General features: G+C 49.0%; 2 protein-coding genes across 6 annotated transcripts in view; one reads left to right on the top strand and one right to left on the bottom strand.

Moving 5' to 3' along the window:
• Window positions 1-910: 910 nt before the first annotated feature.
• RIBC1 (RIB43A domain with coiled-coils 1) lies at window positions 911-12,940 on the bottom strand. Of its 5 annotated transcripts, none has more exons than XM_083719482.1 (8): window positions 12,808-12,940; window positions 11,642-11,766; window positions 10,103-10,184; window positions 4,699-5,043; window positions 3,143-3,261; window positions 2,645-2,911; window positions 1,599-1,765; window positions 911-1,257 (listed from the first exon to the last, which is right to left on the bottom strand). In XM_083719482.1, exons 2-8 carry the CDS (start codon window positions 11,756-11,758, stop codon window positions 1,176-1,178), a joined length of 1,179 nt encoding a protein of 392 aa, XP_083575608.1. In that variant the 5' UTR covers window positions 11,759-11,766; window positions 12,808-12,940; the 3' UTR covers window positions 911-1,175. The 5 variants fall into 5 exon arrangements, with proteins under 5 accessions (XP_083575608.1, XP_083575609.1, XP_083575607.1 ...); XM_083719483.1 differs by having other exon boundaries at window positions 2,684-2,911; window positions 11,642-11,772; window positions 12,808-12,932; XM_083719481.1 differs by having other exon boundaries at window positions 11,642-11,772; window positions 12,808-12,932.
• An 88-nt stretch (window positions 12,941-13,028) lies between these two features.
• SMC1A (structural maintenance of chromosomes 1A) overlaps window positions 13,029-27,995 on the top strand; it is a 35,075-nt gene continuing 20,108 nt past the window's right edge. The window contains exons 1-7 of the mRNA XM_083718455.1: window positions 13,029-13,329; window positions 14,110-14,298; window positions 14,732-14,844; window positions 16,074-16,277; window positions 17,552-17,790; window positions 25,145-25,403; window positions 26,730-26,870. Of these exons, the coding sequence (XP_083574581.1) occupies window positions 13,221-13,329; window positions 14,110-14,298; window positions 14,732-14,844; window positions 16,074-16,277; window positions 17,552-17,790; window positions 25,145-25,403; window positions 26,730-26,870 (1,254 nt within the window). The 5' untranslated portion in view covers window positions 13,029-13,220. The remainder of the gene's footprint in view (window positions 13,330-14,109; window positions 14,299-14,731; window positions 14,845-16,073; window positions 16,278-17,551; window positions 17,791-25,144; window positions 25,404-26,729; window positions 26,871-27,995) is intronic.

Below are 27,995 nucleotides of genomic sequence, written 5' to 3' on the forward strand. Positions count from 1 at the left end.
AAGCAAGTCAGGAAGTATGAAAGGAAGAGTGGTAGTTAGAGGGGAGTATGTTAGTGTGGGGCAGTGAAGTCCTATACCCTGGCTATGACCACGACCAGTTTATACTGCCTGTTCTCTGGTTTTTTAATTATAAAACTTGGATACCAGACTTCTGTAGCCAGGAAAAGCTGTGTATCATAAAATCATAGAGTTGGAAGAGACCACAAGGGCCATCGAGTCCAACCCCCTGCCAAGCAGGAAACACCATCAGATCACTCCTGACATATGGTTGTCAAGCCTCTGCTTAAAGACCTCCAAAGAAGGAGACTCCATCACACTCCTTGGCAGCAAATTCCACTGTCGAACAGCTCTTCTAGATCAAGGGAAGTAATAGTGCCACCGTATTCTGCTCTGGTCAGACCTCATCTGGAGTACTGTGTCCAGTTCTGGGCACCACAGTTCAAGAAGGACACTGACAAACTGGAACGTGTCCAGAGGAGGGCAACCAAAATGGTCAAAGGCCTGGAAACGATGCCTTATGAGGAACGGCTAAGGGAGCTGGGCATGTTTAGCCTGGAGAAGAGGAGGTTAAGGGGTGATATGATAGCGATGTTCAAATATATAAAAGGATGTCACACAGAGGAGGGAGAAAGCTTGTTTTCTGCTGCTCCAGAGAAGCGGACACGGAGCAATGGATCCAAACTACAAGAAAGAAGATTCCACCTAAACATTAGGAAGAACTTCCTGACAGTAAGAGCTGTTCGACAGCTGTTCGACTCTTTCAACTCTATGATTCTATGATTCTTACTGTCAGGAAGTTCTTCCTAATGTTTAGGTGGAATCTTCTTTCTTGTAGTTTAATTCTAATTCTAATTCTCTTCTCCGAGGACCCATTCACACATTAGGGAAGCCGATTCACTCTACACGGAACTTAACAATCATATGGTAAGACATTTATGCAAAGTAGCTTGCCATGTGGTTGAGCAACATTTTACACTGGTATAGACATCCACGTGGAGTGGTCTTCAGGCAATAACATGGAAACTATGGTCTAACAAACATCAGTTGCTTTGTCCTTGTAATTCTACATTACAGCCAGCAGATGACTCCCTTTGTAAATACTGAACAAAAAATACTTTACTGAACGCAAAGCCTTCATTCCAACCAGATTTGGAACTGGGTTTGTTATGCTTCAGTCAGCGGCTGCTAGTGTTAAACTGCAAGTGGTACTGGGCTGTGGGTACATTGGAGTAGACCTCTTTCTCCATATACTGTAAGCTGTAAAACAAAGAACAGAAGTGTGTTCAGTGGAAATGTTTGTCACTTCATTAGTGCCAAGGAAGAGTCAGCCTTGGCGTCTGTTTTCAGTAGCAGGACGTAACCTAGGAAGAAAAGATGAAAATGCCTCTGAATATGTGCCTAATGCATCTCCCTCACCTCTGGATCACAACAAAGAGTAGTAAGGATTAGGGGGAAGAAAGGCATTGAGCGTAGGTGGTGGTGCTTCTAGACAAAGCTCAGCCTGTCCTTCAGGGTACCTGCAATTCTCTACCTGAGGAGGCTGCCTCATTTCCACCTTCCGGGGGCAGGGAAGAACCTTTCATCCTTGGCCTACTCACTTTGACTTCTGTGCATCCGCCAGATCCTGGTTGTAGGCATCCAGGCTCTTCCTCAGCTGCTGGCGGAAATTCTGCTCCTGCTGCTCCATCTCCATGGCGGCACGGCCAGCCAACTCCCGCTGCCGGTCCCATTCAGCCTCCCTCTGCTGCTCTTCTTCCCGCAGCCTCTAATAGAGTGGGAGAGAATAGGCTCAGGCATAATGCGGCTGATAGAAGTGAAAACTGTTTCATCCCTGGGTAAAATCTCTACTCTTGCTACAAACTCACAAGCCACTGTTCTCTCAACCGTTACCTAACCCCCTCAAATGTTAATATGGAGTTGGTACTGTCCTCCCTTACAGGGCTGCTGTAAGGTGTTCTTGAGTTAATCAATGTAAAAGCTGAACTGTGATTTATATTTTGTATTTTGAACTGTGATTTATATTTTATATATAGAGAGAGAGGGAAACAGAACCTTTGTAACATTCCAGGATGGAAAGATAAAGACTGATCTTTCATCTGGGAAAGAAACACCATCCAAAATTTTGTAAACCCCCCCCCCCCAGCATAACAGAGGAATTCAACATAGAACCAAGTGGGGTGGGTGTGCACAGAACAAGGTCTGCTTGCACAACAGGACTTCCCATCTCCTTCCCCTGTGTGCCCCCTAAACCTACTTTGGGGGTTCCTCCAACTCTCCAGAGCAGATTTAGGGGGTGATGGGGTCCCACCGCATGTGCGGCCCTCATTCCATGCATGCAGTAACTTAGTTGAATCCCACAATAAGGAAAATGCTCTTAAAATGCATAGATAAGGGCTGTGCTTAGGCCAATGTACCTGCTGCTCTCTTCTCTCCTACATAATGGACCATTCTAATGCTTACAAGGGAAAGCATTCCATGTTACTTAGCTCCACTGTGCTCTGGACAGTGCCACCTAGTGTACACACACCTTGCATATTATGCAAAGACCTACCTACACATCTGTATTGCCCATGTCAGCACATTCCCACCATTTTCTGGACATCCTCTTAGTTGAATTAGTTACGAAGGAACTTGTGTAACTCACAAGCTTTCTTGCTGCTGCATCAGCTATGCCGCCACTTGCCTGCTTCTCCTTACACTGCTCCTGCTGTGCTTTCCGCACAGCCTCCACTTCTGCAGAGGTCATCCCCTTCCAGCGGTCCGTGATCACACGGTGTGGGCCCACAAGGCTTTTGGCGATGTCAGGGTTTTCTGTCAGGAGGTCACCTGTCAGGTGGTTGTAGATTTCTGCATAGTTATTATCCTGCTCACGCTGCTGGACCAGACGCTGCTGCTCAGCAACCTCTGCAGCCTGTTTTGGGAAAGGAGTAGATGGGGGTGCTGTTGCATCTAAAGCCTTGTGCTCATGTCTTTCTATCCCAGCCTTTCCCAACTTGGTACTCTCCACATGTGTTCACTACAACGTCCACTAGCCCTGGTCAGCATGCCCAGTGATCAGGGATGATGGAAGTTGGGAGTCCAAAACATCTGGAGGTTGAAGAACGATGCAGATGAATAGCTAATTAATATAAGAAGATGGTACCTGGGCTCGATTAAAGTCAGCTATTGCCATGGCTTTGGCCTTGCGACACTCTTCCTCCAAACGTGCCAGTTCCAGGGCTCGTAGGTCCAGCTCTATCCTCTTTTTGTCCTCCAGGCTGTCTACAAGGAAAGCAGGTGTTCTGGCATGCAGTCAAGCTATGTACACACACACCTGATCCTCCCATAAGGCAAAGTGAGGCAGTAGATTTGGAATGGCATAAGAGTAGCAGAATGGGAGACAGACACTAACTGTTTCAGTAGGGCTTGTGATGCTGGTAGTAAGTTAAGTGATGACTTCCTTCTCCAGTTCCAACAGTGGAAGACTGGTCAAGGAGAAACATGGTCACTGCTTACATTAGCACCTGTTGTTGACTAGACATGCCAGTGCTCTAACTTAACAGTGTACCACTGAGCTCAGAACATGAGAAGGCCATGTCAAAGCAGGTGATCAGCCCTATAGTAGGACAGGCAATTCCCAATCATTCCAAGATACTGCATGCACCAGCCTGCCCTGCTTCCTTGTGGTGCCAAAAATAGCACGGGGATCCGTGGTCGTATATGTGCCGATTGTGCCGGTCTGTGCTCACTTTTGAACAGTACTAGCACACACCTGGCCAAGAAACATACACCAGAGAGTTAGTTGGCTACTATGCCTCTATCTAGAGTAGGGGTTCTTAACATGGGACCCATGGATTGGCATCAGGGAGGGGGGGTCTGTGTCAGGCACAATAAAGATAAGAAAGAAAATGTTTCCAGTGCAATGAGATAAATTGTTCGCAAAATTGTGTGTGTGTGTTGATTTCTACCTACACCCTACAACATAGTAAATAAAGATGTTGTAAATAGGCAAGCAGGTTTCCCAGGACTGGGTGAAGATGAAAAGTGTTCACCCAAGCCTGGGAAAACTCCCGCCTCCAGCAGGACCACTGGGTCCAAGGGAGGCATTGTCGCCATCATGCAACAGCACCCAACCTGGCGGTAAGTGTCATTACATACCCACCGTGCCCTTATTTTTATTCAGTGCCCCCCCCCCACATTGCACCTGAGGCTGCTATCACCCCTCTGAATCGTTCCAGTGCCCCCCAGGGGTGGTATCACCCACTTTGGGAAAGACTGCTCTTAAAGATTCACCTCCAACTTATCAGTCCAGTTGGGTAAATCTTTTTTTTTTTAAAAAAAACAAAAATAGCAAAGTAAAGCATGGAAATGCTTGTAAAAAAGGCAGGAGAATTCTTTCATTTCCAACTTCTGAGTAATACAAACGGTCTTAAGAAGAGCTTAAGGGAAACAAATAAAGCTTGCAGTTCTACATTTTCACCCAGAACTGAGGCCAAGTACGTTGCAGGGAAACTGGGTGTGCAGAATGATTTCCTCCACCTGAGGCACTTGAGTGTCTTGGGCAGGGCCAATGCTGGGACTAGCTAGATGTTATTCTCCACATTCCTTTGTCAACCACAGCAGCTGCCTGGCCTCCTCCCACACAACACCAGCTTCGCACTCCTGTGTCCCCAAGCAAAGGATCTCGAGGGCATTTCACACACGCCATCCTGAACATACCAGCATATTTACGGTCAGCAAGGTCCTTCTCCCTTTCACTTCTCTGCTCCTCCAGGATGCGTTTGTTCTGCTCCTTTAGAAGTTTTTGCCGAGCGTTTGCATTCAGGTCCTCACCAGCAAAGCGCTGCATGCTAGAAGGGCCACAGCGAGGGTCATCATCACTCACGCGGGCTGGGTGGCCTTTGCGTGCCGCCCCTGGGTCATGGATGTCCCACTCCCGGCGCATGGAGGGCTGTTGCTCCCGCTCGCGAAAATCCAAGACAGCCTGGTGAAGCTGCTTTTTCCGTTGGCGCTCCTCTTCTTCCAGCATTTGTGCAATCTTGTCACACTGCACCCGATCTGCATCTGCATAAGAACAGCACAGGATGCTGTTAGTCGTTGCTGTCTGCCTCAAGAAAAAGAACTGACTGACAAACCTGGAGATATATAGGGAACAGACAAGGATGTCCATTATCACCATTATGGTTTACCGTATTGGCCCAAATATTAGACGCACCCGCAAATGAGACACACCTTTAAAATTCAAGGCTTATTTGCAGATGCAGGCCGCCTCCCGGCATTACCGCCTCCTGGCACTACCTCAGCAAGCCAGCACCAGGAGGAGGCTTGGGAGCGGCAGGCAAGCTGCGCGCCCTTGCCTCATGCTCCTGGGCTGCTTCCGGGGGGGGGGGGCCGTGCAGTAAGGTCGCAAATATAAGCCGCACTTTAACTTTTCATGGCCGGAATTTGGAAAAATACAATCGGCTTATATTCAGGCCAATACGGTATATTGATTTTGGAAATGTGCAGAAAGCAAAGAAATTGGAGTTCGAGTTGGGCATCAGATATACAAACTTAGGGCTTTTGCAGATGATGTGGTATTATTTGTTGATAATCCTTTGGATAAAATGAAGATAGTATTAAGGGAGATAAAACTATTTGGAGACCTGGTTCCTTTCTATATAAACAAAGACAAAACTGAAATCCTAGCAAAAAATCTGACACATCAAGAGAAAGAGGGTCCCGTCTTGGGAGGGACTGCTGTCTCCCCTCCTCTGAGGACTGCTGCTACCGCTACAGCAACAAAGAGGATAGCAGAGAGTTCTGCAGGGACCAGGTCCCTGGGCAGGCAGGCACAGTGGGAAGAGCTACTGCTCCAGTTGAGCATCAGCCTGCTGCTGGGGCAGCGTTACAAAGCCTGCTTGCCCTGCATTCCACCTACCTTGGGGACTGCCATCTCCCCCCACTCGGAGGACTCCTGCTGCTGCTGCTGCTGCTGAGAGGGGGGTGGATGGCTGCTGGGGCAGTTGCTGGGGGGGGGGGTCATCCCTTTGAGTGTCACACTTTGAGGGTGGGATGAAGGCGTGGGCCAGCCCCCTTGTGTTAAAGTCATCATTTTAATGGGGATGGGGTTTTTATTTGTATTGGGGTTGTTTTAAAGTGTTTTTACTTGTATTGTACTGTATTTTTTTCCAGTTGCTTATTTTGTTTTAAGGGGGGGGCAGGGCTGCCTGGGAGTGGGCCCAAGTTAACAGAATGGCTGGGGCAGGTTCCACTGGGTAGATGTACACCCAATCTCAGTGATCACTGATAGGAGGAGGAGTTATGCTAGGACCAGACCATGTCATTACTGGGGAGGCAGGTTTAGTCATTGTTTGAAGGCTATCCCTGCCTCTGGGTCAGGTCATGACCAGAAGGATACCGGAATCAACGAGGGAGATCCACATGACCTTAAGGTGTTGCTGTGCAATGCCAGGTCAATGATCCACAAGACTATGGCCATCCATGACTTGATCGTGGATAGAGGAATTGACTTTGCATTTGTAACAGAGACTTGGTTGGACATGGCAGGTGGGCCTGTTCCTGCCGCTGCTTGTCTGCCAGGTTTCTCATACAGACAGCAACCCAGGTCATGTGGGCGGGGAGGGGGGCTTGCAGTGATTTTTGGAAGTAATTAGCTGACACCAGGCATCCTATTGGGAAGACCCAGTTTTCTGAGTGCATGTTCTAGCCACAGACATGCCTTAGACCTGGTGTTCACCTCTGTGAAATGTGGGTGATTTGACACTAAGTAAAAGTGAAAAAATAGAAATGTCATGGTCGAATCACTTCCTGGTGCAACTAGACTTCTCTGCGAACCTTCCCTTCCGCAGGGAGGTAAGACTGATTTAGATGAACCCTGCCACTTAATGGATTTGAACAGGAGTGCTAGGGGATGTTTTATCCCATGTTGATGGCCTCTCAGCCATCTCAGCCTGGTGGCCCACTGGAATGCGGAGTTAATCAGGGCTATCGACTGTTTGGCTCTGAAGTGCTCTCTCCGATTACATGGAGCCTGGACAGCCCTGTGGTTTTCCCCAGAGCTGAGGGTGATGAAACAATCGTGGAGATGTCTAGAGTGCTGGTGGTGGAAACTCTTCTGAATCAGACCAAACACGGGTTAGAGCTCAACATATTTAGAACATCAGTTTGTGTAAATTTACCAAAACTTTACCAAAAATTTACCTGTGTGACACAGAATCAATTTGATGCACCATCAGAAAATCCAGTGTCATGTTAAAAGAAACACGCACTGAGTTCCAACATAGGAAGACAGTCATGTTCAGGCTACATTTCTGCAGGTATACCAAAATTGATGCCAGTGAGTTTAACACCTGACAGTACAATAATTCATCATTCAGATATTAACTATCTTGTTAGCTAAAAGCAGGCCCAAACTTTCCAATGAAATACTTATAAGTTTTATGTTGATTAAAATCATTCTTCATTTTAAATATTTTATTTTTTCCTGTTTTTTGTGTGTACTACAAATACAATATGTGCAGTGTGCATAGGAATTCATTCATATGTTTTTCCAAATATAGTCCAGCCCCTCACAAGGACTGAGGGATAGTGAACCGGCCCCCGGCTGAAAAAGGTTGAGGACCGCTGGTCTAGAGGGGCTGGGAACTGGGGGCACTGTTATACAGTGGTTCCGCTAGTACCTCCTGGGTCGTGCCCAGGAAGTGGTGTTAGGGGATGAATGTTCAGACTCCTGGGCTCTCACTTGTGAGGTCCCTCAGGGCTCTGTCCTCCCCCCCCCCCCATGCTTTTCATCATCTATATGAAAACGCTGGGAGAGATCATCAGGGAATTTGGGTGGGTGTTCACCAGTATGCAGATGTCAAGATACTGTCAGTGGCTCCTGGCTAGTTGCCCAGGAAAGTATAAAAACAAGGGAAAGTATCTAACAGTCCTTTTTTATTTCAATCTTTACAGAGAGAGGCTACCCAGCCTCTTGGATAATGGTGTTGTCCCAAGTGAATCTCCACACACCCCATCTCTCCCACTTCCTCATTCGTCAACATCATCACCTCTTCTCTGGGTGCTGCTACGTGTCCTCTGTCTTTGAGTTCTTTGCTCTCCTACCTGTAAGTCTCACCGGGTTCTGGGAGATGGAGGGTCTGGAATGTTTTCTAATGACAGCGTGTCAGCCAGGTGTTGCTCTGGCTCTCCCATGATTTCCCAACTTTCCCCCTCATCTGCCTCTGAGCTGCTACCTCCCTCAAACCCCTGTTGTAAATCGATACTGTCTTCCTCTTTCTCCTCCCTAGAAGGGTCAGGATAGGTAGGCGATCTCCACTATTCCTCCTTTTCCCAGTCCCTGACAGCAGATGATACCCAGCTCTACCTCTCTTTCAAATCAGAATAAGTGAAGGTGGTGAATGTCCTGTGTGAATGCCTGGAGGCAGTTGGAGGATGGATGGCAGCTAACAGATTGAATCCTGACAATACAGAAGTACTGTTTGGGGGGGCAGGGAGTGGGCGGGGGGATTCCTGGGTCCTGAATGGGGTAACTGTGCCCCTGAAGGGCCAGGTGTGTAGCCTGGGAGTCATTTTGGACTAACAACTGTCCATGGAGGCGTAGGTCAATTCTGTGTCCAGGGCAGCTGTCTACCACCCTACCTGCCTGCAGACTGTCTCGCCAGAGTGGTGCATATCCTGCTTGGACTACTGCAATGTGCTCTACATGGGGCTACCTTTGAAGGTGACCTGGAAACTACAACTAATCCAGAATGTGGCCGCCCTGACCATATAACACCAGTCCTGAAGGACCAACATTGCCTCCCAGTATGTTTCCAAGCATAATTCAAAGTGTTGGTGCTGATCTTTAAATTACAACTAATATAGAATGTGGCAGCTAGGCTGGTGACTGGGAGTGGCCACCAGGACCATATAACACTGGTCCTAAAGGATCTTCACTGGCTCCCAGTACGTTTCCAAGCAAAATTAAAAATATTGGTCCTGTATACCTGAAGGAGCGTCTCCACCCCCATCATTCAGCTTGGACACTGAGTTCCTCTGAGGGTCTTCTGCTGCTTCCCTCACTCCAAGAAGTAAAGTTACAGGGAACCAGGCAGAGGGCCTTCTCGGCAGTGGCACCCTCTCTGTGGAATGCCCTGTCATCTGTTGTTAAGGAAATGAACAACTATCTGACTTTTAGAAACCTCTGAAGGCAGCCCTGTATCAGGAGGTTTTGAATATTTGAGGTTTTACTATGTTTTTATATGTACTGTAAGCTGCCCAGTGTGGCAGTGGTATAAATAATAAAATGATGATGATGATTAAATGGACATTAGAGTGGAGAAAAGGGTGAAATATTGAGTATTGGGTTAACAAATAAAACACATCACTTTTTCAGAATAACTGTTAAAGTATGGAACAAGGTAAAACAAGACTTAGCAAGATGGGGAAGGATGAAAATCTCACTATTAGGAAGAGTTTCAGCTATTAAGACAAATGTATTACTGAATATGCTGTTTATAGTTTAGATTACAGTGGTACCTCGGGTTACATATGCTTCAGGTTACATACGCTTCAGGTTACAGACTCCGCTAATCCAGAAATAGTACCTTGGGTTAAGAACTTTGCTTCAGGGTGAGAACAGAAATCGTGCTCTGGCGGTGCAGCAGCAGCAGGAGGCCGCATTAGCTAAAGTGGTGCTTCAGGTTAAGAACAGTTTCAGATTAAGAACAGACATCCGGAATGAATTAAGTACTTAACCCAAGGTACCACTGTATACCGATTATTGGTAATGTGAGGTAATTCAAATAATGGCAAAGAGGGTTATCAAAATTTATCTGGCGGGGGAAAAACCAAGGATTAAATTTAAAATATTAACAGATCTTAAAGAAAGATGTAGTTTCAAGCTGCCAGATTTAAAATTAAACTATGAAGCTGCCTGTTTGATATGATCAAAAGAGTGGATATATTTTTAAAAATGCAAACCCTGCTGAGGTTGATGCATTTCATTCTGCCCGACCTCCTGCACTTTCTTTCATTTGAATTTAACTGTTGGGGAAACTGACTTGCTCATGCCCCAGACCAATGCCCGGAGACAAGTGAGATAAATGACCTCACAGAGAAATGGAGCAGAAACACTTACCGAAAGCTTCATCACGTCGTTTCTCTGCAATTTCTCTGAGTTTTCGCTCTTCCACCTGGGTCTTCAAACCTTCCACATCCACCTTAAAAGTGACATTACAAGTTAATTGCTGCATCGGATGTGGCTGTTTCAGAAGCAAACAGAATGCAGGATTTTGCATGCTGCCCTCTCAAATAAAGACAACAAAGATCATGCAGGAACCTGAAAGATGCAATGGCATAAGCTCTCCTATTTCATGTCAGCTAGTTTAGAATATAGCTTTGAAGCTGCTGACCAGAGCTATTTGGCTTCTATCTTTCTGTACCAGCTTTGCTGATTTCTGGTTCATTACTGGGCTCAAGTCAAAATGCTGTTTTTACATTTAAAGCCCCAAATGGCTTAGGATAAAGAAGGACCACCCGCTACCACATTAGTCTGCCTGTTCTCACAGCTCCTTTGGTAGGACCTGTTACATGTCCTACCACCAACTGATGCAACAGAATAGGGTTTGGTTTTACCTAATTTTCTGTTGCTTTTGGTTATTTTTTTATCTGCTATCCTGGCTTTTTGTGTGTGGTTATGCTTCAATATTTTTACTTGCTTTATTTTTTGCTGTAAGCTGCCTTCAGTGCCTCTGTCCCCTTTGCTATCAATTATCCTATCTTTCTAACAGATCTGATGCTTTTAAGGCTTAAGGTTTAAGCTTTTGGCCTGCATATATAGAATATACGACCATTGAGCATCTAGACCATGAAATATAGGTCTCCTGAGGAGTGATCAGGAGTAATCTATTACGTGAAACACTGAGATGAACACTTGTCATCTGTAAATGATGCCTGTAATAATGGAATTACAGAAAATGAACAGTCCTTGCTTTCACTCATAATACTTCAACCCCTGAAGTTGGAACCTTATTCACGAGATTTTTTGCTGAGAGTTTATTCTTGTATTTATGAATCACTTCCTATGAATCAATTATTTATTGCATTTATATCCCACCTCTTTCTCTAAGGAGCTCAAGGTGGTTCATGGTTCTCCCCCATCTCAACTAAGCCCCACAACAAACCTGTGAGTTAGGTTAGGCTAAGAGGCAGTGAGTAGCCAAGGTCCCTAAGTGAGCTTCATGGCCAAGTGGGGATTTGAACCAGTTCCTAGTCTGACACTAACCACTGTACCACACTGGCTCTCTCAAAGTGATTAATGTATAGTCCAGATGCCCTTAATATTTTTGGACTACAACTCCCATTATCTCCAGCCAGCATAGCAATTAGGGATGAAGGGAGTTGAAGTTCAAAACATCTAGAAGGCAGCATGTTAACTGCCCAAAGCCTAGCCCACATCCCCAATAAATGACCTCTTGCTGTGTCTCACTGAACAAGCTGACAAGCTGAAAGCTGAGTAAATTTAGAAAGGAGTGTTCAGGTTAAGATGTCTGTGCACAGGGATTACTTCCTACAGGTATCTCAGTTCTGAGGGATAGTTAAGGAGTCCTTCCCAGAACTTTGAAATCAAGGCAGTCCTCCTCCAAAAGCATGGCTCTATAAGCCCTCCATGTCTCACCCCCATCGTGCGATAGCGAGCATTAAAGATGCGGCTCTGTCTTTGCTTCTCCCGGTTCCTGCGGGCTTCAATGGCAGCTGCCTCTTTTATATCTGGCTGGATGTCCACTTTATACATCTTTGCACCTGTAACTGAGGAAGAGAGATTTAAGTTTTTAAGTTTTTAAAGCAGACCCAGCTCCATCCCATTGCTAACTAATCTTATCTGAGTGGTGGGAATAGATACCTAGGCCTGTCTCTCTATTCTGGAACAATTTGCAGATAGGTCTTGGGTAAGCATGGAATAAGCTTTTCTCCATCAGATCTGCCTAGTTCAGCGCTGGGAAACCTTTTCAGCCAGGCGGGCCAGATTATTATCTGTCCCCACCTCATGGACCAAGCTTGACAGGTGGGTTGCTCTGTCCACCTGTCAAAGTACTTGGGAAGCGTTTCCCAAGCGCACGGCAGTCAGCTAGTTGCGTTGAAACTTCAGTGCGAAGCACTTTGCAAGGCCTCTGCTCAGTGCTTCTCAAGCATTGAGCATATGACTGGCAAAGCTGATTGTGGCAGGGATTGCCTGCATGATCAAGTTCCCCATGGAAGACCATATCTCTACTTCCCACATTTTGTGGTTTGGAGGAAACCAGTGGCGTAGCGTGGGGGGTGCAGGGGGGGCTGGCCACACCGGGTGCAACATCTGGGGGTTAGGGTTAGGGGGCGCAAATCCACGGGTTAGGGGGTGCAAATTACTTGCCTTGCCCCGGGTGCTGACAACCCACACTACGCCACTGGAGGAAACAACCTTATAAGCCAGAGGTTTCCTAAAGGTGATCTGGTGATTGCTGTCTTCTCCAGTGTTCTAACACAAGACTGCCTTTATTTCAATCCCCCAACAAAGCAAAATGTTGAAAACAATTCACTTTCCCCTTCCTCCCTGGTGGGGAATGGAGGGACTATTTGGGGTCCACTTTAGGTACCAATAAGGGACGCGGGTGGCGGTGTGGTCTAAACCACTAAGCCTAGGGCTTGCTGATCGGAAGGTTGGCGATTTGATCCCAGAATGTCCTGCTTTTCCTTAGGATGTCTCTATTTTGATCAGTGAAGTGCTGGAGGGTATGCGGCGTGTGTGCGCATGTCATATCATATCAAGTCGCGCCCTGGACCTCCCAACCGCTGTCCCGCTCTCACCTTCTCCCTCCGGAAGTTTGCGGCCTCCTGGTTGCCATGCCAACAAGCCAGCCTGTTCTGAATTCCGCGTCGATTTATGCAAATTGAGAAGCGGAGGAACCTATCAGCCAAAAGAAAAGGGCCGGCAGGGCGGGAGCGCCCTGGGAAGAGGGAGGAGCCACGTATGCAAACCCCGACGGGCCACAGCGCCCTATCAGCTGCCGGCTTTCCGAAGGAGGCGGGACGCGCGGATTTGGAGCGGGCTGGGCGCCGAGTCCTCGCGAGGTTTCCGCGCTCGCGTTCTGGTGGTGGCGGAGGGGCCTGGCGAGGTCCGGCGCGGGGCCTTGAGGTTCTGGCCGGGGCGGCGTTGGCCCGTGTCCCTGCCGGGCCCGGAGATCCCTCGCGTCTCTGCCCCGCCCTCCCCCGCAGCCGAAATGGGCTTCCTCAAGCTGATCGAGATCGAGAATTTCAAATCGTACAAGGGGCGGCAAATCATCGGGCCCTTCCGGCGCTTCACGGCCATCATCGGGCCCAACGGATCCGGTGCGCGGGCGGGGCGGGGCGGCGGAGGAGCGGGGTCGGGGCTGGGCTGGGGCGGCGGCGGCGGCGGCGCCCTTCCGTCCCGCGAGGGGAAGGCCTGGCGAGTCGCCGTCCGGGGAGGGATGCCTCCGCCTTGGGGGCGCCAACTTGGCTCGCGCGTTTCTGTCAGCTGTGAAGGACTAGTCTCTCGGATACGCCGCTTTGAGAGAGTTTTTCACATTTGGGGCGAAATGTTGGGGGGTCGCTTTTTCTTTTGTCTGTTTGGAACCAGGTGTCGCCTGCTGACAGGCGCACCTGCAGGACCCCCCCCCCCCCCGTCATGCAGTTGCTGAGAAGACAAACCCGACCAACTGGGGTTTTTTCTTCAAAATAATGGTGCAGGTAGAGGGAAGGCATTAATGAGAAGCAACTTGGTTATGAAAGTTTGGGGTTTAAATAGCTGGGAAGGCACTCCCCCCAAACTGTGTGAAAATTGAGAAGGGACAGCGTTAAGCGGCAGGGCTGAGGACATTCTTAGTGGTGATATTTGTCAGGAAAGGGGAGTGCTTTTTTTTAGAGAGAGGTTCAAATCATGGGGTGCCCATCCCAGATCAGAAGAGGCATTCAAAGCAAGAAATAAATTTGTATATGCTCAGAGGCAATCTTCACAGGTTACAGGGTTGTGGCATGTGCTACAATGGTTTTAGGGCCCAGGAAGTGAAAGCTCATATGACACCCTGAGGGAAAGCCATATGGCACTTTTGCTAAAATGCATCATGGTTTATTTTGTTGTCCTCCATCCAGGCAAGTCAAACCTCATGGATGCCATCAGCTTTGTGCTTGGCGAGAAAACCAGCAATCTGAGAGTAAAGACGTTGCGAGACCTGATCCATGGAGCCCCTGTAGGGAAGCCAGCTGCCAATCGGGCATTTGTCAGCATGGTTTACTCTGAAGATGGTGCTGAAGATCGTACCTTTGCAAGGGTCATAGTAGGTGAGCTTTGGGGGCAGGGTGAGGAAATGGTTGGGTGTGTGTCCTGCTGTAGTATTGGAGTCTCTGGTAAGCAATGTTGCTGGGTGGCTTGAGCAAAGAAGCCTGGGCTACTCTGAAAGGGGTCATGTGGGGGGGATGTCCTGAAGTGAGTCCCATTGTGTTCAGCGGGGCTTATTTCCTTGAAAGTGTGAATAATAGTGCAGCCTTTAGAACTTATTTCTGAATCGCCTATCGGGCCTAAATCTGCTAGTGCATTCTTCCAAAGAAATCCCATCCTGCTTTTCACATTTACTTGTTTTCTGTGGATGTCCTTTGTAATACATTCTTCCAACCCTATTATCATCTTCAGAATTGGGGAGTAGGGTTGAGGAGCTTCTGGAACTTGGAAGTCTTGGGTTTCTAGTGTTGACTGAATGAGATGTCTGTCTTCTAGGAAGCTCATCAGAGTACAAAATAAACAATAAAGTGGTACAGCTGAGCGAATACAGTGAGGAGCTGGAGAAACTGGGCATTCTAATCAAAGCTAGGAACTTTCTAGTCTTCCAGGTAAGCCCTCCTCCCCCTTTATAATCTCCCCAAACAGACATGCTATAGTAGAACATACATTTATTGGCATTTTCCCACCCAGAGTCCACATTGACAGTCAAACATGAGCAGACTTTCTCGTAACACTTTCAGAGTTGCTGACACTTGAGCAAAGGTTCATTTAAGAACATAAGACCTGCAAGATCAGGTCAGTGGTCTAACTGACTCTGTGTCTTGTTCTCACAGTGGCCAATCAAATATCTTTGGGAAGCCCACAAGCAGGAATTAGGTGCAACAGTACACTTAATTGGGATTTCCAGCAACTGGTATTCAATGTTACACTACCTTCAGCAGGTAGTATACAGCCACCATGGCTAGTGGTTGTGCTTTGTGGGATATGGTATGGGCTCCACATGGATTCTGGGACGGGCTCATGTAATCCTACTAGGAGGAGAGCAGAGATGTGAGATTCAAGCTAATAGGATCCAGTGATGACCTTTAATTTAACAAATAATTATTTTAACAAACCTTTCTGCTGTGAGGAAGGGCTCTAGCTCTGCAGTGGAGCAGTACATACTTGTTGGTTGGTTGGTTGGTTTGTTAGTTACATTTATATACCACCTTTTCTCCAAGGAGCTCAAGGTGGCATACGTACTTCTCCTCCTTCCCATTTTATTTTCACAACAGCAACTTACCTGTGAGGTACGTTAGGCTGAGAGTGAGTAACAGGCCCATGTCTCTCAGTGAACTTCATGGCTGAGTGGGGAACCTGGTCTCCCAGGTTCTAGTTCAGCTCTCTAACCAACAGGTTCCTGTTCAGTTCACAGCATCTCAAGGTATGACTGGGAAGGACTCCTGTTTGAAACCCTGGAGACCCACTACTAGTCGGTGTAAACAGTGGATGACTCTGTCCAAGGCTGCTTCTTATCTTCCTATATTCCTCCTTCTAATAGTGCTATTCTAGTACTACCCTAAAGTACAAATGCAGACTCCATTGCCTCTAGCCTATTGTTTTGCCTCTAGCCTATTGAGGTGGGAAGCTGGCAGCAGTGTGGTTCTGAAAAGACAGATAAAAAAATCAGACCTACACAGGGTCTAGCTGTGCCACAGACTCCCACTGCTTGTGTCATTGGTGGCACCTGTGTCTCTGGTTTGTCACATATTATTCAATCCATGCCAGAAGAATGGAGATGACTAGATAAGATGAATCCCTTGGCTTGTTCTGATGCTGCCTGTTTTCACTGCCCCAGGGTGCGGTGGAGTCTATTGCCATGAAGAACCCCAAGGAGCGCACAGCACTCTTTGAGGAGATCAGTCGCTCGGGGGAGCTGGCTCAGGAGTATGACAAGCGCAAGAAGGAGATGGTCAAGGCAGAAGAAGATACTCAGTTCAATTACCATCGGAAAAAGAACATTGCCGCAGAGCGTAAGGAGGCTAAACAGGAGAAAGAAGAGGTAAAAACTGAAAGCTGCCATTGGTCTGTGCTTTCCTTATGGGTCCAGAATGTTGTCACACTATCCCTTGGCACTTCAGTCATGGAAACAATTTATTTTTCTGCAGTTTGAGTGGAAATCCAATCTGTTTTCGACCACCTTTTCCACATCCTTATTCTTCCTCGTTTCATCTCCTCAGCCACCAACACTGCCCTCAACTTCTGCTGATTTTTTAAAAAAATCCAGTTCCAAAAAGCAAAATCATTCCTTCCACTCCTCAGTCCCCTGGGCTCATAAAATGTCATGGTCAAAGTGGGCCAGTTCTGGTTATGATAATATCAACACCATCTCTTTCCCCCTATCTGGGTGAAGCTGCTTATTGGTCCTCAGTTGGGTGGGAGTTGCCTCTTAGGTACTGTATTGCTGTGATTGGTGGCATGGTTGTGCCTTCCATGTGTTCTGGCACCAGCACAACAGTTTAAGTGTGTGGGATTTCCCCATTCTAGCTCTAGGTGAGGTCTGTCATTTCTTTTGAGAATGGATAGGACCTGGCATGCCCTTCTTGCTATGTCTTCCTCTTTCTGTTATGAATCCTTAACCCTCAGTTCCCTGTTTTGTTATCTAAACAATTTTTTTGCCCATAAATATGACCTTATACTCACTTCCTTTTCCTGATTAAAATTCTAGTTTAAATAATAATAATTTTATTCTTTATACCCAGCCACTCTGAGGAATTGATCTTTTATTTTCAAGCATCTTCATTCTCCTCCCCTCCTTATTTTCTCTCCTTATCTCTTCTCTTTGTTTGATGCCTCATTCTTTTTGTCCTTCTGTGACATTATTTTCTACTTAAATATAAAATTGGCCTTACAGCTGTCTTCATCTTCCCCTCACCTCCTTTGGCTTCAGGGTGCCCTGCCTTATTACATTCATATTTTGCCCTCCTTGCTCTCCTTTTAAGTACTTTTTAAAAATACAGTACTTCTGAATTCCTAGATTCCCTGAGAGGGACTGCGTTTAGTGGGACACAATCCCAGGTAAGTAAAGATAGGATTGCAGCCTAACAGTGCAATCCTAACTATGTCTGTTGAGAAGTAAGTCCTGTTGAATTCAATGAGGCTTACTGCCTGGTTAAGTAGAGATAAAATTGAAGCCCAAAAAGTGTGGTGATGTTGCTGTTAAGGAAAGTGGGTTTAGTTTGAGACTCTGTTCAGTGCTTGGGATTAGAAGTCCTTTAGGCTTGCAGCATGCTTTGCCACAGCTTATGCCTTCTGTTCTCCTTTTTTGGGGGACAGGCAGATCGGTACCAGCGCCTGAAAGACGAGGTTGTGCGAGCTCAAGTCCAGCTGCAACTCTTCAAGTTGTACCACAATGAAGCTGAAATAGAAAAACTGAACAAGGAGCTGGGCTCCAAAAACAAAGAGATTGATAAGGATAAGAAGCGGATGGACAAAGTGGAGGATGAGCTCAAGGACAAGAAGAAGGAGCTGGGCAAAGTGATGAGAGAGCAGCAGCAAATCGAGAAGGAGATCAAGTAAGCTGATAGGTTTTAGTATAGTGGGAAGCAAAGAATCAGATTTCAGAATTCTGGGATCTACTATAAAAGCAAAACCTGGAGATTTGGTTCTACCAACCCAGATCCAATCACCATGAGGTCTCCTGCATATACAGAATCTGTGTTAACACAAATCAGGTGTACCAACAAACCCTAAAATTGTACCGGACAACTGGTCAATAGTTGCTTAGTTAACAATGTGGTTTTGCGTGTGGGGACTTTGAGGCTAAGGCCAGGGCTAACTAATCCCAAATAAAATCTTTCCTTGATATCCCTGTCCTAAAGCAAATTGATTTAGAGTGTTGTCAAAATTTTTATGTACAACAATAGATAGAAAGAATATCTCAAGCAAGATAATTTTAGTGATACTACAATTAATCTACTCCAGAGATCTTCAGACAGTGTTTGGGGAGAAACTTAGGGCTTCCTTGGAAGCTTATCAGGAGCACCTTGATAAGAAGAGCATTAATGCTGGATGCATTATCCCCAAATTATAGAACTGTTTTATCTACTTCTACAACAGGGGTGGAGAGACTGTGGCCTTCAGATGCTGCTGGACTTGAACTTTGATCACCTTTACCATTTGCTGTGCTTTCTTGGGCTGATGGGAGTTGTAGTCCAGGAACATCTGGAGGGCCACAAGTTTCCCCATCTTGACTTTATAGCATGCTGATCTAGAATTGGAGTTTGTCTTGGGCTTTCATGGAAACTGGGTATGCAGGACTGCCGCTAGGTCCCAGCTCACAGAGGACCAACGCCCAGTGGATATTATATACAAAAGTCTTTATTGAAGTTTAGTTTCCATTTCCAAGCTCTGGGCGCGCAGGCCCACGTCTTAACGCTAGACCGGCTAAGTCCCCTCTGACTCACTGCTCCACCCACACCAGTTTAAGATTCTAGCCTGGCTCCACCTCTTGCGCTGCTCTTTCCTGCGTTGGGTCCTTCTGCCCTCTGGGGTTCCCTCCTTCCTGGACTCCTCTGACGCGGAGCCTCCTGAGTCTTGCCCCTCCCTCCGGCGGGCTTTAGGACCTGGCTCCCTTCCCGGGCTCCCCGCTGTGCCGCGCTCCTGTACATTTGAACTTGGCGCGCGCGCCCAGCCGGTGACTTTCCTTCTGACCGTTTCCCCGCTTCCTGATGTGGGTGTTGCCAAACCTGACTCCTCTCCTCCCTCTGGTGGTGAGGACACTGGTCCCGACTCCTGGGACTCCCCCTCCCCACTGCGCTCTGGTGGAGACGCTGGCCCTGATCTCCAGCTGCTGTTCAGAGACTCCCCGCTGGCCCCTCCCTCTTGAGGTTTCTCCCTTGGAATCTCCCTTGCTCTGGCCACCGGCGCTCCCTTCTGTGAGTCCTCCGATTCGCTAGAGAGGCTTGTGGAATAACTCTGGCCACTGTCACTGCCTGCGCCCCCCTCGTACTCCTCCTCCTCACTCTCCATTTGCTCCCCCTCCTGTGTCTCTCCTTCTGAACCCCTGACATCCATCCCCCCCTCGAAGCCCCCCCTTCCCCCCTCCCCCTCTTCCGGTGCGGGTTCCGGGTGCTCCATTGTTGTAGGGGTGAGTCCAGGATACAGCTCGTCCCCTGAGGCTTGCAACCATCGAGATAAGTCCGGGAAGTCCCCCATGGGCTCGTCGACGACGACCTCCTCCGCTTCCATCTCCTGCGCGGTGTGCTCGAAATCTGCGCTCGACCCCAAATCACCCAAGAGCCCTCCTCCCCCTGTTGTTTGATGGGGGTCCACCTCCCAGGGCCCCTTCGGCATGTCTCTGCGCCAGCCCACCTCGGGTTGGTCCTCCCACCAATAAGATCCCCCCGTGCCAAAACCTGAAAGTGATCCCTCCGGAGAGCTGCCTCCCTGAGCCGAGTCCTCAGCTGACGAGAAACCCCGGAAAGTGCTGGCCGAGAGTGTGGGTGTGAACAAACAATCCTCGAAAAAGCCCGCCGGCATAGGCTTGTGCGGGAAAAGTGTGTGGAATTCTTCCTTGAGCAACTGCTCTTCCACTGCGTAATCCGGCACCCACCTGTTGGCGCTGGCCGGGGTGTCCTCCGTGGCGAGAAGATATTCAATCCCGTCCTCCCCCCACCTTGAGTCTAAAATCTCAGTGGCTTCATTAAGTGGCTCCCCTTTCGGCGACCCCCCTTTTTTGGGCGCTTCTCTGAGCGGGTCTGGCGCCTTCCCCGGTGCTTGAAACCTGTGGGGCTCTCTGTAGGGCGTGAGCACTGATCTATGAAAGACCGGGTGCCTTCTGGAACCCTCCGGGAGTGTCAACCGGAAGGCCACTGGGTTGATCTGCGCCTCTACTTGGTAAGGCCCTAGCTGCTTGTGCCCTAGTTTCTTCTTGGCTAACGATCTGGCTGGAACTGCTTGTGCTGCCAACCAGACCCAGTCTCCCACCTGGATGTCCTCCCCAACCCTCCTGTGTCGATCTGCCTGCACTTTGTAAGCCTGTTTTGCCAACTCTAACTGCCTCCTGAGCTGCTCGTGGATCTCCTGCAACTCCGCTGCCACTTCCTCTGCTCCCTGTGGCTCCCCCTCCCGCACTGTGTCCAGACCCGGGAAGGTTCTGGGATGCCTCCCGTAGTTGGCAAAAAATGGGGTCACCCCCGTGGACCCGTGCTTCGTGTTGTTGTAGGCAAACTCGGCCAACGGTAGATAGTCCACCCAGGTCGATGGCTGCTGGTTCGCGTAGCATCTCAGGTACTGCTGCATGATGGCGTTGACCCTTTCCGCCTGCCCGTTAGTTTGCGGGTGTCTCGCCGACGCCAGGCTGACCTTGACGTTCAGGAATCCCATCAGCTTTTGCCAGAAGTTGGAGATGAACTGGCGCCCCCGGTCGGACAAAATAGACCGTGGTAGGCCGTGCACCTTGAACACGTGGTCTATGAACATCTTAGCGGTCTGCTCGGCCGTGGCCACCTTCGCGCACGGAATGAAGTGGGCCATCTTGGTGAACAGGTCCACTACCACGAGCACTGCCGTCTTGCCCCTTGAGCTGGGTAGATCTGTGACAAAGTCCAGGGCTACCCTCTCCCACGGTACGAACGGTGTCTGTAGCGGTTCCAACAGGCCCGCCGGCGGCTGGTGCACAGGCTTAGCCCTTTGGCAGGTGTCGCACCTATTGACATAGTCCGCGACATCCCCCCGCATCTTAGGCCACCAAAAGTCTCTGGCTACTAAGTCCACCGTCTTCTCCTTGCCGAAGTGCCCCGCGCTGGGCGCGTCGTGCAGCTGTTGCAGGACCTTCGCGCGGAGGCTGTCTCCTGGTACGTAGAGGACTCCCTTGCGTAGGAGCAGGCCGTCTCGCACTTGGAATTCGTCGCCCCTCGCCTTGCCACTGCACACCTCCTCCATCTTGGCTCGGGCGAACGAGTCTGTTCGCAGCGCGCGGCGCACCGCGTCCAGGTCCACCGTGGCTGACGCGCATGCCCACGCCTGTGGTGTGAAAATGTGCTTGGCCGCCGCCGGTGCCTCTGCCTCCAGATACTGCGGTTTTCTGGACAGCGCGTCCGCCAAGACGTTGCTGTTTCCTGGGATGTACTCAATTCTGAAGTCGAAATCTGCAAAGAACTCCGCCCAGCGGATGTGTCGCTGGTTCAGGAACCTCGCCGTGCGCCAGTACTCCAAGTTCTTATGGTCTGTGCGGACCTGCACCGTGTGCTTGGCTCCGACGAGGAAGTGCCGCCACGCCTTGAAGGCTGCATGTATGGCCAGCAACTCCCTGTCCCAAATGGTGTAGTTCTGCTCCGCTTTGCTGAGTTTTCTGGAGTAGAAAGCGCACGGCCTCCAGTCCCCCTGGTGGTCTTGCTGCAACAGAACGGCTCCCACGGCCCTGTCTGAGGCGTCCGTCTCCACTCTCATGGGCCTGCTGGGATTTACGTGCAGTAGGTTCTCTTCGGAAGCGAAGAGCTGCTTGAGCTTCTGAAAGGACTGCTCTGCCTGCTCCGTCCAGATGAACCTCTTCTTCTTGGAACTGAGGGTGTCGGTGATGGCCGCTGTCTGCATGGCGAAACCCTTGATGAACTTGCGATAAAAGTTGGCAAAACCGACAAACCTCTGTACTTCCTTCCTATTGCGTGGGCTCTTCCAATCCAGTACTGCACGTACCTTGGCACCGTCCATAGCCAGTCCCTTGTCGGACAGTTTGTAGCCCAAGAAATCCACCTCCGTCTTGTCGAACTGGCACTTCTCCAGCTTGGCGTACAGCCTGTGCTCCCGCAGCCTCTGCAGAACTTCCCTAACATCTCTCTCGTGAGCCTCCGGCGATTCCGAGAAGATTAGGATGTCATCCAGGAAGCAGACGCACTTCTTGTAGAGGAGACCCGCCAAGACATGATGCATGAAGGCTTGAAAGCAGTGGGAACCATTTTTTAATCCAAAAGGCATAACTCTGTATTCATAAGTGCCCAGCGGCGTAAACATGGTTGTTTTCCACTCGTCGCCTTCCCGTACGCGAATGAGATTGTACGCTCCGCGCAGATCCAACTTGGTAAAGATGCGACCCTTCCTCACCGTCGCCAGCAGGTCATCGATCTTGGGCATAGGGAATGCTGAGGGCTTGGTCTTGAGGTTCAAGAAGCGGAAATCAACGACCAGCCTCTTTTGGGGCGTGTCCCGCTTCTTTACAAAGAACACGGGACTGCCTCCTGCCGCCTTGGACTCCCGGATGAATCCCCGCTTCAGGTTGTGATCTATGAACTCCCTGAGCTCTTGCAATTCATCCTCAGACATGGAGTACAGTTTCCCCGTCGGGAGCGTCGCCCCGGGCAGGAGGTCGATCTTGCAGTCGTAGGGTCTGTGGGGTGGCAGCTTATCCGCCTCTTTCTCGCAGAAGACCTCCAAAAACTCCTTGTATTTGTTAGGCACCGCTTGCAACATGCCCAAGTTCAGCTGTGGTCCATCCTCGTGCCCCTCATCTTCCAAGTCCGCCAGGATGCAGTGTTCTGCGCAGTAAGAGGAGCCGAAGGTCAGTTGCCGCTGGTACCAAGCTAATGCCGGGCTGTGCCTATCCAGCCAACTCATTCCCAACACTATGGGCGTGTCTGACAGGCGGGTGACGTTGAAGCTGATGACCTCACGGTGGTTTCCAATGCGCATCACCATTGGCGGCGTCTGCTGTAGCACTTGCCCTCCCAGTAGCTCCCTGCCGTCCACTGTGACGACTTTCAGAGGTACCGCCGCTGGCAGAAGGGCTATGCCATGTTGCTGGAGGAACTGCATGTCTATAAAATCTGCATTGCTCCCCGAGTCTACGGTGATGGGAATTTCCACCAGTAGCCCATTGGGGAGCTGAAGGGATGCGGTGAGCTGCACTACTGGTTTGGGTGGGAGGGGGTCGGTGGGCTGTAAGATCCCTGGGGATTGCTTCACTGACTTGTCTGGCTGGTCCCCAGAGACGCCATCTCCAGCCAGACAGTGGAGTTTTCCTGCTGCGACTCCCTCTGCTGAATTGCGTCTGTTACGGTCGCTGCGGCTGCAGTATGCTTGTGAAACCGCTGGGGACACTCTTTTGCCATATGCTGAGCACTGTCGCAGATGTAGCACTTCCTGGTTCCTCTAGGAGGCTTCATCTTGACTGCTCCCGGAGTTAGGGCTCCGACTGTGGAGTGAGCCTTAGCACCACCTATCTCCATCGGCTCCTCTCCCCCTCCCAGCGGAGGCATGGATCGAGCGCGCGCCGCCTCCTTGGGGAAGGGAGGCAGTCCTTTCGCTGGCGTGCGTCCCAAATGCCCTTCCTCCCTGCCCCAAGGGCGTCCTTCCAACCGAACCCCAATGGAGAGTGCCCGTTCCACCACTTCCTTGGTGGTTTGGGGTCTTCCCCCCCTTGCGATCTCATCTTTCACAGCTCCGCTCAACCCCTCCCAGAACAGGTCTCTGACGGCAGGCGATTCTTTCTCCCAGGCTAGTACATTCACCAATCCGAAAAAACGTGCATGATATTGCCTCACAGTGGCTTTACCTTGTCTTAGTCCGTGAATCTCCCTCCTAGCGATATCCACATCAATCTCAGATAAAAAACACGCATCCATCACTTTAATGAAGGCAGCCGCATTTTGGAGGGCTGGATCCTTGTCTCTCCATAGATTGCGCAGCCACGATTTTGCCTCCCCCCGCAAATGCGAAATAATAAATCCCACTTTCTCTCCCTCATTTTTAAAGTCTTTGTCAAGCAGCTGCAATGTATAAATCACATCTGCTCTGAAGTTAGGATACTCCTGCAGGTCCCCATTGAAGTGAGATACCAGGCTCCCTCCTCTGTTTCCCAGCCCAATCCCTTCTGGTCTGGTGGCTGGTAGCCTCTGTGTACTTAGCACTTCTAACCTGGTTCGCAGATCCTGGCAGGCAGCAGCTGCTTCCTGTTCTTTCTTTCTGGAAGCCGCAATTTCTGCAGTCAACTGCGTCACTGCGTTTTGCAAACTCGCTATCCTCTCTTCGGTAGTCATTTCCCTGTTTTTCGTGAGCTCGCGAAGCACCAATCTTCACCCCTCGCTGCTTTCCCGCACTCCACGAGGTTGCAAAATTGGTGAAAATAGAGAGGGGACTTACTGTCAGGACTGCCGCTAGGTCCCAGCTCACAGAGGACCAACGCCCAGTGGATATTATATACAAAAGTCTTTATTGAAGTTTAGTTTCCATTTCCAAGCTCTGGGCGCGCAGGCCCACGTCTTAACGCTAGACCGGCTAAGTCCCCTCTGACTCACTGCTCCACCCACACCAGTTTAAGATTCTAGCCTGGCTCCACCTCTTGCGCTGCTCTTTCCTGCGTTGGGTCCTTCTGCCCTCTGGGGTTCCCTCCTTCCTGGACTCCTCTGACGCGGAGCCTCCTGAGTCTTGCCCCTCCCTCCGGCGGGCTTTAGGACCTGGCTCCCTTCCCGGGCTCCCCGCTGTGCCGCGCTCCTGTACATTTGAACTTGGCGCGCGCGCCCAGCCGGTGACTTTCCTTCTGACCGTTTCCCCGCTTCCTGATGTGGGTGTTGCCAAACCTGACTCCTCTCCTCCCTCTGGTGGTGAGGACACTGGTCCCGACTCCTGGGACTCCCCCTCCCCACTGCGCTCTGGTGGAGACGCTGGCCCTGATCTCCAGCTGCTGTTCAGAGACTCCCCGCTGGCCCCTCCCTCTTGAGGTTTCTCCCTTGGAATCTCCCTTGCTCTGGCCACCGGCGCTCCCTTCTGTGAGTCCTCCGATTCGCCAGAGAGGCTTGTGGAATAACTCTGGCCACTGTCACTGCCTGCGCCCCCCTCGTACTCCTCCTCCTCACTCTCCATTTGCTCCCCCTCCTGTGTCTCTCCTTCTGAACCCCTGACAGCCATACATAACAAAAGCATGGTGTTTTGCAGGGAAAAGGATTCTGAGCTGAACCAGAAGCGCCCACAGTACATCAAGGCCAAGGAAAATACGTCCCACAAGATAAAAAAGCTGGAAGCTGCCAAGAAGTCCTTGCAGAATGCCCAGAAGCAGTATAAAAAGCGCAAGGGTGATATGGATGAGCTGGAGAAGGAGATGCTATCTGTGGAGAAGGCCCGGCAGGAGTTTGAGGAACGCATGGAAGAAGAGAGCCAGAGCCAAGGCCGGGACCTCACACTGGAGGAGAACCAGGTATGGTCAAGGGAGTAGCTGAGATGGGATCTGTGGCTCCAAACAGTGTTGGAAGGAGGAGACTGTTAGTTTGCCTTTCTTGGTGCAGAAAGTATTGATCTGATGTGTAGAGGTCTTTCCTATTCTAATTAATTCAAGAGGGTTCTGCAAGCTTCTCTGTGTGAAATAAACTGGTGCAAGCTGGAAGTTTCTAGCTGACACATAAGTGTCTATTCTATTCATGATGTTTGGGTTATTCCTTCAGAGAAGCTGAGTACAGCTGGCTTAAACTGGTCCTGTTATCTCTTTCTGTCAAGGTCATGCTGCCTATAATCAGAGGCCAGAAGGAGCTTGGGTTTCACTTTCTAGCTCTTTTCTTCTGGTCTGGTGTTCTGTATATAGTATGCTCAGTGTTAAGGTTTTAATCTTATTATAAGTTATTATAAATCTACTGCAACTAGATTCTTTATAGACAGTGCCAACCCTGAATGTATTGGATTTGTGACCGTTATGCCCATTTGCCTTCAGTAGCAGTAAAGCTTTGCTGGATGAAGTATTAATTGCCTCTGATCTATTTTTGAGGAATCCTGCAACGTGTTTAAGTTTTTACTCTGCTAACTATATGTTGGAATCTGCTCTGGATCAATATGAGTAGTATTCATGTCAGAGACTTCATGTGACTTTGGAAGATAGAAGGAGCTACCTTATACTGAACTCCTGCCCTAAGCAATTTTTAAAATATTTATGCAATTTATGTTCCACCCTGCTATAGCAAAAAATACTCATGGTGTCTAAAATGCAATATAGTCAAATAACAAAATAAATTGTATCAGTAAGTTAGAAGTGATTTAAAAGCAGCAGTTTTTTTTAAAAGCACATGAACTCATAGCTCCCACCCTCAATTCCTGCTGAAATAAAAATAGCATTTAAAGTAAGGTTATCAGACGTCTCCGTTTCCCAGATTTACAAATTAGTCCCCTGACAAAATCCATCTATTCAGTAGGAAGTTGAAAAGTGTCCCTGGATTCATTGAAAAAAATCTAGTAACCTTAATTTAAAGTGCACCTAAAAGAGGGCAATGAAGGGGCCAGGCATTCCTCTTGGGGGAAACTGAGAGAGAAAGTTCCCAGGTGGGTTTTTACAGGAAGAGGTGGTTCCATTTGAGAACAGACCTCCGGAATGAATTAAGTACTTAACCCGAGGTACCACTGTAAAAGGATTGTGGCCCAACTTACAATCCCGGGTAGCTGTTCTGGGGGAAGCTGTCCCAAAGGCAACCACCTCTGTGTCCTGGGCAACTGTCTCCAAAATGTTCCGCTCTCTTTGCTTCCTACTTTTATCAAACAGGTGAAGAAATACCACCGGCTGAAGGAAGAGGCCAGCAAGCGAGCAGCCACACTGGCCCAGGAGCTGGAGAAATTCAACCGTGACCAGAAGGCAGATCAGGACCGCCTTGATCTGGAGGAGAGGAAGAAAGTAGAAACTGAGGTGAGTTGTTTTCCCTGTTGGAACAGGCCTTCCCCATTTCTCTCCTATTTCCAGGACTTGGCCTGCATTGCCACCCACTCAGGAAGTGCATTGCCCCATCCTTTTAAGTAAAAACAGAAACTCACCTGCACCTAGAATAACTAGATTTTGTCCTGAATCTGCATGTTTATAACAGTTAGACAAACTGAGTGAAGTTGCTTAACTCCTATCTTACTTTGCATTTATCTTTTACTGATCAGCTTAGGTTTGCTCTGCTTCTGTGTTATGTGCTGTCGCTTTTTTATGCACCCCCACATAATTGCACCTAGTCCTCAAATTTTTGCATAAATGAGTTCTCCTACATTCCTTCCCATTCTCCCCATCACTTTTCCCGTCCTTTCCTTCCCTTTTCATCAGTCATCTGACTCCCCCACCCCTGCCTTTTTGTCATCCCATCGCCAAAAGCCGTGTCAAAGAAGAGAGAGGACTTTAAGCACAAAATGTGTGAGGAGCCATAACAGCAGCTTGTATATAGATAGGCATCATATATTGATTGAAACATTGGTGACCATATATTGCATCATATATTGCTTGAAACTGGTGACACTGTATTCCTAATTCCACAAGGCTTTATACAGCTGGATCTGATCCAGTTCCGTAGTACAGATCAAACTGGCCTTGAGCCTTTGGAAGGAGCCAGTAGTGGGAAAGGGAGCACAAGCTAGGGCTGGGCGATAAATCAATGAAATGTCCAAAACCGGTTTCAAGTCCATATTGTGATATCAGTTTCATAGTTTTTCACCTGGAAGTATATTGCGAATCATGGGGTGGGTGGGTGCTATGCAAAAATTACAATGTGGGAAAAGCCATGAAGCCACCAAGGCTCCTCTTGATTCCTGCATCCTGTTAACTGCTGGCTCAGCTCTCTTCTGCCTCCTGCAGGGGGCAGTGAATCGCAAGAGCAGGCGCTGGCAAAAAATCACAATGTGAGAAAAACCGTGAAGCCAGCCAATGCCTCTGTGTAGCTCCATCCTTATTTCAGGCATCATGATATCGGTATTTCATTTTATTTCACTTTTTATTTGAATACCAGCTTTCTGTATTGCTATACACAAGGCAGTTTACAGCAACAAAATATACAACAAA

This window comes from Podarcis gaigeae, assembly GCF_964106915.1.
Source record: "Podarcis gaigeae genome assembly, chromosome: 17".
In the NCBI taxonomy this organism is placed as follows: domain Eukaryota; kingdom Metazoa; phylum Chordata; class Lepidosauria; order Squamata; family Lacertidae; genus Podarcis; species Podarcis gaigeae.